Here is a 13,575-nt window from a genome sequence, read left to right on the forward strand (position 1 = left end):
TAAATCATGTTTTTCCAAGCAAACTCCCCTGTGGACCATTTACAGACTGTCCTCACCTGTCCCCAGAGCCTCTTGAGCAGGAGATGGCCACCTGCCAGCTCCTCGCATCCTGACCCACTTTTCCTGAGAAATCAGCAAGGGAGAGTTTCACAGACAAGAGGAAATCCCTAAACAGCATGCAGCCCACAGAGTGGAAAGTTTTTTCTTGGGTTCGTTGTGTTTTGGTTTTTTTTTTTTACCCAACTTCCCAATGAATGTATTTGGCAGCTCGCTGTCCCTGTCAGCACAGGATCCCAGCGGAAGCCAGAGCTGGGAGGGCTCTTCCTGCCCGGGGGGGAGGCTTCCCAGGAGTTCGAGGGATTTACTAATCGCCACCTTTCACTCCCCCGTCCCTCGCTGTGTCCCACTGAAGGCCATGTGCAGTGGCAAGCTGCAGACAGGTCTGCTGGTGGCTGGCTACTTTGTGTACCTGCTGGTGGGTGCCGCCGTGTTCCAGGCACTGGAGAGGACCGCAGAGAAGCAGGAGAAAATGGCAGCTGCCCAGATGAAGGAGGCTTTTCTGCAGAGCTTCAGGCAGCTCACGGTGGTGGAGATGGAGCAGTTCATGAAGGTAAGTGGAGCCCTGTGGAAGTCCTTACTCCCTGCTCTTTCCTCATTAGGTGTTGTTTCCTACTCAGACTTGCTACACAGGTTGACTTTCACTGCTCTCCTGATGTGGGGTAGCTTGGATGCTTTTAGCAAACCCCTCTCCGGTCTGAGCGGGTCACTCTGAAGGTAAATACAGCTTGTGTAGCTGGACAAAACCTTGTGTGAGGTAGCCACGAACAGTTCCCATCCTGCAATGTGGGGGGGGTTCTTGCCTCCTGTTGATTCGGCTCTCGGTGTGGCTGTGCTCATACACAATAGGTGGAATGGTAGGAAAAATAAGGCTGTCTGAAATGAATAGCTGTGGCTTCCACTTACAACAGTGTCACTGGTAGCACCAAAGAACAATAAGGCAAGGTCTGAATGGGGAGAAAAAAAAGAAACCCAAATTACTACCGAGAGAGTGGCATGGTCAGGGCTTACTTTCTGAAGATGGTGTAGAAGTGAAACAGGTGGTCTGGTCAGAGGGAAAGTGTTTCTGATCACAGCACAGGGAGCTGAGAAGTACAGTTGTCTCTTCATCATCAGTATTTCCTAGCTCTGTCTGCTACAAGATAGAGAAAATGAGGAGTGAAAGCCCTGCATGGAAGCATTTCCACGTGGGAAATGAATGGAGCTCTTAATGGGCTTGTTTGCAAAATAATGAAAGGTGGGGAAGAACTGGTATTTCTAATAACACAACCAGCAATTCAGCCCCCTTTTCACCTACACATGCACTCTCTTCACCTTGATTGGTTTTTATGGGTGGGGAGGAGAAAAAAAAGATGAGCTTTTCAAGAAAAAGAAATCTTTGTGCAAGGGCTATGGAATGATTTTTGTTAGCCCTGATTTTCTGTAACACCAGCAAAAAGGATAGTGAGGGAGGAAGCAGGGAGGAAGACTTTGCTGGTGCAATTTATTCCAGCTTGTGTCTTGCCTCTGGCAGGGCTCTGTCTTGGATTTTATCTCAGCTGTTTCTGTACAAACCAGCCTGCCTTCCAGATGTCCAGTCTGATCTTCTCTGTTTGCTAAAGGCAATTTTAATTATTTTAATTATTTTTTTAAACGTAAATAAATTAACAACACTTAGAATTAAAACCAAGGGAGAGAAGAGTCTGAAAATGCTTAAAGTGATAGATGATAGGGCTTGAGAGGCTTGCATAGCCCTATGGCAGGGCAGACTCAACTCGCTCCAAACCATCTCTGACAGATGTTCCTCTAACCTCATCTCAAAGGCCACTTTGTAAATATGTGCATGTGTGTTCATGCATGCAGTTTGGAGAAGAGTGTATATGTCTGGCTTTGCAAATCAATGGACTTTCTCTGAAGGTAATTCTGTGACACTAACCAGAGTACAGCCCTAAAATTAAATTCTGGGTGTATGTCATGTGTACCCTGCCACAACTCCCCGATGCACCCCTGGCACGGATCAGAGTCACTGCTCAGCGTGCCTGTGCACAGGTGGGTGATCAGATCCTGGATCCACCACTGCCACCTCAAGGGCGAATCCAAATCTAGCAACCAGCCATCCCATCCCTTAGTCTAGCTCTGCCACATCCTAGCCATCTATAGGATCATTTTTTCCCAAAGTGCTCAGCCTAAAAGTATCAAGGTCCTTGATCCCACTGAAAGAAAAAGCACTAAAAGTTCTCTTAACACCCACTAAGGCAGTCAGCATAAACAGGACAGAAGATGAACACTGAAAACCACCCACTAACTGCTACCCAACCTTGGAGGTGAAGGTGTGAACAGTGCAGAGGATCACCACAGTCAGGTCCGTGGTACCCACAGGAAAGGAGCAGTAGTTGGATATACCTGTAGTATTCTTGCAGCATGCACTTCAGAAAAGCAGTCATGATGATACCAAACTTTGCCTTCTCTCCCAGAACCTGACTGAAGCCATTCAAAATGGAGTATACCCTGTTGGAAATGAATCACGGTTTGAAGAGAGCAACTGGGATTTCAGTAACTCCTTCTTCTTTGCAGGCACAGTTGTCTCCACAATAGGTAGGTCTAATGCTTTTAATTTATGTGTGCTTCATGCGTGAATGATGGTTATTACCTCTGGTTATTAGGACATAAATGGATAATACTTTCCAGGATAAAAACTCCAGCCCTTCATTGTCACTGACAGTAAGCAGCTGTGGATTTAGTCCTTACCACTGCACAGTTCTTCATGCATTATTTTGGCTTGTCCAATAGCAGTAGCCTTTCATATTATTTCCCACTTGTTTCTTCTTTTTAAGCCATCTGTTAAAATGTTTGCTCTGCTGACAGTTGTGTGTGGGAGATCACTTTCCTGATCTTTATTCCAGGGTCAAATAGGCTTTAAATCTGAAAGTACTGTAAAGGATAAAAAAATGGTAGGAAGTAAGTGAACCCTGCTGGGGCATGGCACTGTCTCAATAACCTGTCTTGAGCTGTTAATTCACATATTGAATTAGTAATATGCCAGTAGAAAAAAAATGGGAAGACTGAAAGGCAAATACTGAGACTTTTATGCTGCTGCTTCAAGCTGTTCTGACATTTTCAGGGCCTGTCTGCTCTACCTGCTTCTCCCTTTCTCTCAAATACACATCCCAAAAAGTGCAGGCCTGCCAAGCTTAAGCACAAAATCCATACTGCTGGCACCTGCTTCACACTCTCATGAAGTGGAAATCAAAACTCTGTTTTTGCAGAGCTGAGGTCTCCCTCCCACTACACCCTAAGCACAGCTGCCACTGATCCATGAGTGTTACACATCACAAAGGCCCAGGTGTTGTCCCAGCTTCATGGCAGGTGTTTAGGTGTTGCACAAACCCATGTGGAGATCTCCTGCTGTGGAGGAAAGTCCTTAGCTCTGTGTAAGTGCTGCAAAGCAAGAACTAAAACATCTCTCAATTAGAAACACTGTTTTCAGTACAAATCCAAAGAAGAAAATTAAGATACCCCAGCCAAAATAAGCACACCCACTCCTCATTTCATGTACCATTTACATCATGCCTGTCTCACACTATCCAATACATTTTCAATACTCACCACCATTCTTCCCATCCTTTGATATAATACACAGATATCATTCCCTTAGTCTATGGATTACCCCTGTGAAATGTCTGTAAAATGCCCATAAAGGTCTAGAGATGTCCACAAAATGCCCAGTGAGTTCATTTAGGCCATGACTTTGGGCTCAATCTGGTGTGGCAGTCACTCAGGACAGGAGAGGAGCTGTGTGAGGTGGAGTTACTGATCACCAAAGGCGGCTCAGGTTGGGTCACTGCTGGACTTGCACTGCTTCTTGCAAGCCTTCTCCACGGCTATCCACAGCTACGGATGATCCAGTGTACCTGCTGCAGTGTGGACTCATCCCTGGGCCACAGTCCCTTCACAGGTACACCTGCTGTGGCACAGACATAACCACAGGCCCTTTAAGATGGACCTGCTCTGTCATGGGCTTATCCAGAGCCACAGATGTTTCAGGGTGCCCTGCTCCCACCTGGACTCATCCACAGTCCCTTTGACTGTGAACTCAGATTCACTGGAGTTCCAGCCTGCCCATGAGTGGCACAGGAACAGCCATCAGTCTGAACGTGTCCCACTTCCTTCTTCTTCCCCCAGCTTTACATGCTGAGCATTACATGGTCTGGAATGTCCCTTTGGTCAGGTGGGGTCACCTGTCCTGGCTGTGTCCCTTCCCAGCTCCTTGTTTACTTCCAGCCTCCTCGTTGGTGGAGTGGGGTGAAGAGCAGAAAAGGCCTTCACTCTGTGCAAGCCCTGCTCAGCAATAACCAAAACATGACTTAATTAGCAACACTGTTTCCGGCACAAATCCAAAGCACAGCCCCAGACCAGCTGATGGGAAGAAAATTAACTCTATCCCAGCCAAAACACAGGCTCTCCCAGGAAGTGTACAAATCTGCCTGTTTCTCTGCACCTTCGCCACAAAGGTCTGTTGTGAAGGCATGCCAGGTACTTCTCTTCACCAGTTTTTTTTTTCCATGAAAATGGAATATTTCTGCAGCAGGAGCACAACACAACTCATGCGTTTGGGATCTCGTAGACAAAAAAATCACTCAGTTGTTTTATTTGTCTTTTCCCCCAAAAGAAAACATTGCATTTTCCAAGTAATGCATGCCTTGAGATGAACTGTGCTTGGGAAATGCCTTTTCCCAGGGTCATTGATAGAGTGAGGACAAACACAAAGTGCAGTACTCTTGCATTCAGGGATGTACCTCATGAGGTCTAAGAGACTCCAGATCATTAAAACACGTTTGGAGTTGTTCCACTACTGAGATAAATCCTCTTTTAGTAGGACTTCAAGACAAATATCTCTGTGGCATGAATAAATAAGCCACCACTGAGATCTGGACTAATTAGCACCATCTATTCCAATGCACACTGCGCTCCTTGGGACTGGAGCCAGTATCTGGACACACCAACTTACTGGGAGAGGTCACTAACACACAGGCAGATCAACAAGAAGCTAGAAATGGCTGCATGTGATTCTAACAGCCTGGGACTCCAGCCTTGATGTCTTCCAGATCCTCAGACTTCTGTTTTCTGTCTTTCCATGTATTTGTTACAGGACAGAGCACATTTCCCATAACTGCTTCTAGATTGAACTTTTGTTCCCACTAAGTCTGTGTTGGGAGCACACAGTGCTCTCTGCATCACTCCAAACGTGCAGGGTGAATCACTTCATCTGCTTACTGCCTTTTTCAGAGAAGAAAAGAATTCACATGTCCTGAGAAGTGCTAACCACATCTTTTGGGGTCACAGGCAGGCTGGACTGGGGGTAGGGTTGAATGTGACTGTGGACTGCTCCAGTACTCTGGAATATCTTCTCTAACCAATCTTTTTTTCATAGGCTATGGCACGTTACATCCTAGAACTGTTGGGGGACAGATCTTCTGTGTGTTTTTTGCTCTGTTTGGAATCCCTCTCAACATTGTTTTTCTGCACCGTGTCGGTAAGATGCTCTCACTGCTGTGTAAAAAGCTGGGGAAATTCCTGTACGAGAAAGGAATGAGAAAGGTAATTAGTTCTACTTACTCAGGCACAGTTATATGCTCATTTCTAGTTGTTTTTTTTTCTCAAGTTTTGTGCTGCCTTATCCTCTATTTTATTTGTTCTCATGCTGTGTTAGACGTGCTAGGAGAGGGAGAGACAAATTCTTCACTCATGGGGCTAAGGAGACGTGGCAACTGTAGAGATACTCAGAGAAAGGGATGCATTTTGTCTTCCCATCTAAATGCAGACATCCAGCCTCCTTCAGCAATCAGTGGAGAGAGTGGGCATCCCATCCCACTTCTCCAGACACTTACCTTGGGACCTAACACTCTAGGGAAGTACATGTCTCCCTTTATAACCAGTAAAGATGATTAAACATCTCATCATGAGGCAGCAAAAAGCAGGTGAGCTGTGAAAAGCTGTTAAAAGTAGGTGAGCTGCAGAGGTTTTAATGAATATTGACTCAATGAACAGTGTGTCACTGCTCCTAACTCATTACACAGTCCTTTACTCCCTCTCCACCCCTGACTTTGGCAATAAGGAAGCATCAGGCTGAAGTTGTTCATTTGAGCCCAGCTGCTGAAAGGTGGGGAGACACCTGTAAAGGGGTAGAGACAGGATGTGTCTTCTCTGGTGTATGTCCCAAGTTATTTGCAGCTCCTTCCTTTCTCTCACCACTGCTGAGGAAGTGAGAATAGCTTTTCTGTGTCTCCTACTGTTCTCTTTCAGGATATGAATGCTACAGATAACCCTGTTCAGATTGCTGAATTTCTTGCCATATCTGACAAACTTAAATAGAAATTAGGGCTTGCTCAGATACAGACACAAGCAAGTGCACAATGCATGAGGACATGGAAAATTATCCAACAGTTGCCATTGATTTTCTGGCAATCTGGACTAATAAAAATTTATAAATGAAATATATGCACGCCTGGCTGATAAATCTTAACATATAACAAGTCTTTTTCTCCAGTCAAGGCTTCTTCATGACTGCTGGGAAGTAGAATGGTTCAAAAGTCACTGTCCAGGCACTTCTTTGTCAGGGACCTCATTAGTTAAAAGTCTTCTTGTAGTAAGATATTCACTGGGTAGGAGAAAAGTTGTGGCAGTGATGCAATGAGAAATAAAGTCAATAATCAAGACTCTTGAAGATAATACTGTCAGAAATGGTGCAAATATTTTTTTATAAAAAAGTCTGTTTTCCCAGGCAAATTTAAATGTCTTTAGGTGGCAACTCTGAATACCTAAAAATTAAAAATTATGTAGTCTAGTGATAAGTGGAAATAGTCTGACTCCAGAAAAAGTCATTGGATAGGAATTCCTCCTACACTTGTGGTCATTGATACGATCACATAAAAGACTACATCTTCCAGGGCTACTGTGGACATGCAACACCCATAACAAATGGCTTCCCCCTGCTTCCAAGCAAGGCTTGGAGTGCTTCCAGAGGAAAAGCACTCAGTAGAAATCCTTCCGTCCCTGTGGTCCTAGACAGCCACCCACTCTGAACAGCCACCACTGTATATGGCCTACTAGCGTGTCAAATCATGATTATAATTGAACTGGTTTATTTTTCAGAAGAAGATCAAATTTCTGACCCTTTTGTTCTTCCTGGCAACGGGGATCCTAGTTTTTCTGTGCTTGCCATCAGTCTTCTTCCAGATAACAGAGGGCTGGTCCTACAGCGAAGGAATTTACTTTGCATTTATCACCCTCAGCACCATTGGCTTTGGAGATTATGTAGTAGGTAAGGTTGACTGCAGAGAGGAGACACATCAAAACAGCAGATTTATGACTGTAATTCCCATGGGTTGACTGCACAGGCCACCAGTGTGCTGTAGAGACAAATCTGTCAACAGGAGTCTTTGACTAGTCTTTGCCTTGTGCAGTTCTGGGGGAAATACTCTTTTCTCAGGGATTTTACGTGCTGACAAATATAATGAAATGAGGTGCTTTGGGATGCAAAGAAGACAAGTATTTTGGTGAGGAAGGGAGAAGTGTAAGGGGAGAATTCAATGAGCCTGGCAATTTGTACACACCAAAAGGGAACAGTCAGAGACAGTCGTACAAAACAAGGCACATATCACTGCTTTAGCTATCTAAGAGTTATGTTTTAAAGTGTAGAGTAAAGAAATAAGTGATCAGGTTTCAGAAGACATGATTTTACACAACAGACAGAGAGGTGGAAATCCCAGTCATGGGAAAGCGAAGAAATCTGCTCACTCTTTGAGAAGTGGGCCTAAAGATATGTATCACTGCAAAAGTGGCCTTCTTTGATTTCCTGAGCATCTCTGAAGGTTCTCTGTCTTCACAAACCAGAGCTTAGGACTTCCCCTGAAGAAAAACTGTTTAAGATACATTCAAGCATTCCAGAGTGCTTCTCAAAACGCTTCAGTGGTTCTGCTGACCAAAATACACTCTCCGAGGAATTTCCAGAGGAAGTCCAAAATGTTCACCAGGAGCCAAATCAATGTCCACGGAAGAAGCAAGCAAACACCTGGACTCCATGGAGAATCAAAGATTTCTCTACAACTACCTGTCCTGCCAGCATCTTGCCAACCTGAACTTCTCCTCAGTGGGAATATGCAAAGGAAGCTGTTTAGCTAATACTGTGCTGTCCCTACAAAGAATCTGGAAGCCTCATGTTCCTTTCTGAGGGAGAGAAATCCACCACAACCTCTACAGCACTTTCCTCCTCTGCAGCCATATTAGTTTACAAATGCATTAATTGTATTTTAATTTTTTAAGTGTTATTTAAAAATAACAATTAGATAGGCCTCCTGGCTTTATGATTTCACCTTCATTAGGATGACTTAACTAGAGCTGAAATATTTTTCCCTGTCAGGATTTATCTTAATTTGCCTTAACAACAGTAACAATATGGTGATAGGTTTAATGCTTCACATCTTCACAGTGAGGCAAGCAGAATCAATGCCTGCTCTGAGTGTCAGGCATTGCTTACAGATGACAAGAGGTTTTGCTCTGGCCAAGCGGAACAGAACAGGTTTGAGTTTATTTGCATTTTAGTAATTCAAAACTGTTTTGTAGCTAAGCCTGTTTTGGGTAGGGAGACATGCTAGGAAGGTGGCAGAGCCTGGATTTAACTGTCTGGAATACATGTGCATATAGGTGATACCTCTAGGGTGGAACTCCCTGTGGGCTGTTAACCAAATATGTGCCCTGCTCAAGTCCAGTTTTGAGTTAACATTATAAAGATATTGCCAGTTGCTTTGCTAACCCCACATCATGAACTTCGGATAAGAGCACAAGGAGATGCCTTGTACCAAGGCTGAGAATGTCTCTGCCAACTCAACTCCAGCAGAAGAAAAAGAAACAGCTGTTGGATATCTATCCATGAGGACAAACCTGTCCAGTCCTACCCCATTTCCAGAGCTCCTGCATGACAAAGAACAAAAATCTTGCACACTAACCTGTGCAGTTCAGAGAACTGCAGGATTTGACAAGAGTTGCCAGCATCCTGACTCCTTCTACGCAGGTTCTCAAAGGGAAGTGATCCACCAGGTTTGTGGTGATCTCCCTGTCCATGGACATGGCTGTGTTATCAACTATGTGGAGTCACCCCTGGCAGTGACTTGGAGCACTCAATAAGCAATATCACCAAGTTTTCCTGCAGATGCCAGTGCCACATCCTCTGTATCATGATGATAATATTGTGCAGGACCAAGTTCAGTAGGAGTAAATGCTTTGTGTGTGTTGGGGGTAGATTGCTGACATATGAAAGATCAGACTAAATGACCCACACAGAACAACGAGTGTGAGATACTGGCTGATGCTAAGAGGGTTGGACTGCATGAAATGAGCTTTGGTTCACTGGTTTCCAGTACAGAAAGTTGTGTTCTTGGCATGTGTCCATGAATTCTCATCAGTCACCTAGTTTTTTTGTGGAAGAAACTCCTGAAACTATTGAAAAGTAAGGTAGGAATTGCAAATACTCTCTTTGTATGAACACAGGTACCTGTAATTTAAAGGAAATATTTACTAGGTTGTAATCACACTCTGTTAGAAATACAGAGAATTACAATAACCCAGGTAGTAATGGTTGTGTGATTATAGCAGCCCACTGTGCTCTGCTTTTTATGCTTTGGGAGTTTGGGAATATTTCCAAGATAATACAGTATAATTTAACACTACTTCCCACATAATTGCATTTACCTGTAAATGCAGCAGTTGAACCAGGAGTGATATGCTATAAGGGGAAAAAAATATCCTGCTCTCATGCTAATTCACCTCAATCATAGAATCATAGAACCATGGAATGATTCACTTCAATCCCAGTGTGTTTTTTGACAGGCCAGCATGTTTGTGCTAGCATATATCAGTTTACTGCAACAATAAACACAATAAACCATTGCTCAGCCTTAATCTAATGCTGGGGAGGTGAGAGTCTCCACTACAATGAAAAAGTCATCTTAAAGTTCTCAGTGTAAAATATATTGATGAATTCATTAAACTGTTCCACTTTACTTCGGCAAGGCAATTTTAACTTGTTAATTTTCTTCTTCTTTCTCTCCCCTTATCTTCAGGCAAACAGTCTGGCAGGAATTACTTTTCCTACTATCGAGTGCTGGTGGCCATTTGGATTCTTTTCGGCCTTGCCTGGATTGCTCTGCTGTTTAATTTATTGACAACGGTACTAGAAGATACTGAAAAAATAATTGTCAAGGATCTCCAGCAAATTGGAAAGGTGAGTAAGGACAATGGAGCAAGCCAGCAAAGAAGATGCTGGCCTGTTCAGTTTATTCCAGAAGAAGAACTACTGCCACCACGTGCTGGAGGGGATGCACAGAAAATGGAGTCATTAACAGCAGATTCTGAACACACAAACAATGAAAAAAAATAGTCTTCGAACAGAAAAACTATTGCCATGACATATAAGAGTTGAATTCTTCATTGGAGAGTTGATAGTTAGTTATTCTAAAGAAAATCTCATGGAAATAAAGTTTTTCCTACCTTTTGCTGAGATATGACCTTCTAGAACTCAAGACTCAAAGTTGCACAAAGCCTGAATATTAATGGTAAGAAATTTGCTCCTCAATTTGCAGCTGGGTTGTGCTAACAACCTGAGAAGTGCACTTGCTTTGCAATGTGTTTTTAAGGTGCTTTCACAAAAATGCAGAGGAGGGGCATGGTGGAGCTTGTTGGCTCTATTTGGATTTTGCTGCTTGCAAGAAATCATGTCTCTTCCAGGAACTGACATGCACAAGCTTTTCTGGGGCATTGCATAGCACTTTTGGAAGAAGAAATAAGGGTATATAACTGAATAGATGCCTGATTTGAACCATCATATTGGATAAAGTGTTGTGGTCTGAAAGATGTGTTTAAATGGCAAGACCTGGGCTCAGTTCAGAGACATCAGAAGCATCTAATGGATAGGGTTATGAAAAGGTTAGCATGTTAGAAATGATTCATTCTACCTCTTCCTGTTTTGTTCTAAGTTGAATAAAGGCAATTTTACCTTTTATCCCTGTGGCTCTGAAAACCCTTTCTGACGGTGTTTATGAAGAGCACATAAACCCATGTCTTGAATTCAGATGTTATAATAATTTTATTCTGTAAGCTTTTTAGAAGAACAGAGACTGATTTGAAAGAGCATCAGAGCCTTGCTGCTATGTCTGTATTGCACAAGAACCATGAAGTCATTCTGAGGGGCTGTAGCTTTCCAAGTGTGAGTGGTGTCCAAACTTTCAACCAGGAGGAAAAAAAGGATGCCAGATCTGGGCATGGTTTTTTGATGTACTGTCTGGCTTGCAGGCCACCTCTTGGTGAAGACTCTGACCTTCAAAGGCTCAATCTATGTGTCATGTGCCTTCTGTGTGTCGAAAGTGCAGGGAAACCCAACCCTGAAGCGCTGGCAAAGCTGCTGGGATAGACACAGTCATAGATACGTGTCCCATGGGTATAATATGGTCACACCAAAAGTCAGCCTAGTCCAATACCCTATCTCTGGTCATGCCTCCAAAGAGTGTAAGAAAGAGGCAGCTCTGCCATGACCCAGCGCTGGGGTCAAATCCCTCTTCCAGCAGCTGGGGGCTCGAGGCTACCCAAAACAGGTGGTGGGGTCTCTGTACATCAAATCCCATGAACTTGCCCGCATGTTGAACTCACATCAGCGCCCACAGGACCCACCCAAGGCAGTCCATAGTTTTAGTACACAAAGTGCCTCTCTTTGACAGTGTTGAACATGCCACTTGACAGATTTTTGTGAGCCCCTCAAGCTCCTGTTTTGTCAGACTGAATAACTGTTCTTTGATCACCCTCTGGGTGTTAGTTACAGCAAGACCAGTCCTTGCCAGAGTTATTCCTGTAGGAAAGGGAGAATAAATTACAGCTACAAAGTAATTTCAGGTCATAAAGATGCAATCAGCCTTGAAGTTGGAATCGTAACTATTTCAGTCAAACAGAATCATGCTTCTTGCCAAAACAGTTCTGCTGGTTCAAGACCTGGCATGTAAACCTGACCAAATATGCACTTTCTTTCCCTCCACAAATTATTTTCCAGTGTTAACCTCAAGGCTGACTTCTCACCTCATATGTCTCACTGTCAGTAAACCTTTCTGAGGCAGCAGGAACAAGAACTGACTGAAATTAGGGTATCAAGGGTATCATAGGACACAGCGGTCCTTGTGCAAGCCAGAATCTTCTTGTTGTCACAGGGCAACACCAGAGCCAGGCAGAGGAAGCAGCTGAATGCTCCAAGGCAGGGATCTCTTCTCATCTCTGTTTTTCCCTCTGACCGAGCAGTGACCCACATTATTATTTTATAGGTATAATTTTTTTTATCTTCTTTTTTCCCCCATCCCTTCTTACAGGGACTATTAACCCCACTCCCAGTCTAATGGAGGTACTGTCAGGGCTGGTTTAGGGTGGGGTGGTCCTGCCTTGGGGTGAAATAGTCATTTTGCACAGCCTCGCATAATTCCTTCCATGCCCCCCAGACCCAATGAAGGGTTTTCTTTAATTTCTTCCCATTGTCCCACTTGCTCCCTGTAGTGACAAATAACAAAACCCAGCCCTGGAACAAGCTGGTGATGTCCCATTGCTATGCAGAGCAACTGAAGATGCTTTTTTTAGACATTTCAGGAAGGGCAAGAGGGACATCCCATGGACTCTGACTGTAAACAGCAAGCACAGAGCCAGGTTTTGCTGCAAAATAGATAAATAGTCTTTCCTTTGCACTGGTGGATGTTTAACAATAAGCCTTGAAACCCAAGCACTTCCCACTCTCAGGAGTCCATCTGCCCTGTGCAGTTACTGCCATAGGGGGCAGGTGATTCACTTTCTAACTCGTTCCTCTGACCACGCTTCCCAGGTAAGAATGCGGCACAGAAGGACTGGAAAAGTTACCCAGGGATGGGGGATGCAGGAAACATTAGCCAGGAATGCCCATCTGTGGGGCTTTCCTCCTTCGGGCACCAAGAACTGAGGTGTCCCTTCAGCTGTAGATGCCAGCCTGGGAACACAGAAATCCGCATCCACAAGGAGAAGCTCAGCTGCTCTGAGAAAGACCGGTCATTCATAAATCCTCGGCCCCGCGGGGAGCCCTTTTGAAGAAGGGTCTTAGCTTTGCTTCTCGTGCCCTCTCGTGGCTGTGTGCTGCAGACCCTCTCCCTCCGCGTTCCTGCCAAGTTTGGGTAGTTTTACTCCACCTCCTGCTGTGCAGTTCGGTTTTGTCAGTGGGAAGGGGAGGAAGCCGCCCTATGTTTTTATCGAGTTCATACGAGCTTGCTAAGGGCTAAAACATGGCTCGTTCTCACGAAGGAGATGTGGATGGGCACCTCAAACCGGTCCAGCCAGGGATCCTGCCTTATACCCACGCTGAGACAGCTTTGTGGAGGTCAGCTGGGAATGTGGTGGCCTTCTGTCAGCAAACCATCCTCACTGGCAGCATTCAGGGTGCCAGTGAGATGGAGTACACTCCTGTCACATGCCCCATGCTCGACCTTC

The 13,575-nt window shown here is 44.4% G+C and overlaps 1 protein-coding gene across 1 annotated transcript; it reads left to right on the forward strand.

Moving 5' to 3' along the window:
- Positions 1 to 276: 276 nt before the first annotated feature.
- On the forward strand, positions 277 to 11,092 carry LOC113976978 (potassium channel subfamily K member 16-like). The gene is made up of 5 exons (XM_027702688.1): positions 277 to 610; positions 2,511 to 2,631; positions 5,468 to 5,634; positions 7,189 to 7,357; positions 10,155 to 11,092. The coding sequence occupies exons 1-5, from the start codon at positions 416 to 418 to the stop codon at positions 10,469 to 10,471; spliced, it is 969 nt and encodes a 322-aa protein (XP_027558489.1). The 5' UTR covers positions 277 to 415; the 3' UTR covers positions 10,472 to 11,092.
- Positions 11,093 to 13,575: the final 2,483 nt, after the last annotated feature.

The sequence above is a fragment of the Neopelma chrysocephalum genome, unplaced genomic scaffold, assembly GCF_003984885.1.
Source record: "Neopelma chrysocephalum unplaced genomic scaffold, ASM398488v2 Primary Assembly neopelma1_191, whole genome shotgun sequence".
In the NCBI taxonomy this organism is placed as follows: Eukaryota; Metazoa; Chordata; class Aves; order Passeriformes; family Pipridae; genus Neopelma; species Neopelma chrysocephalum.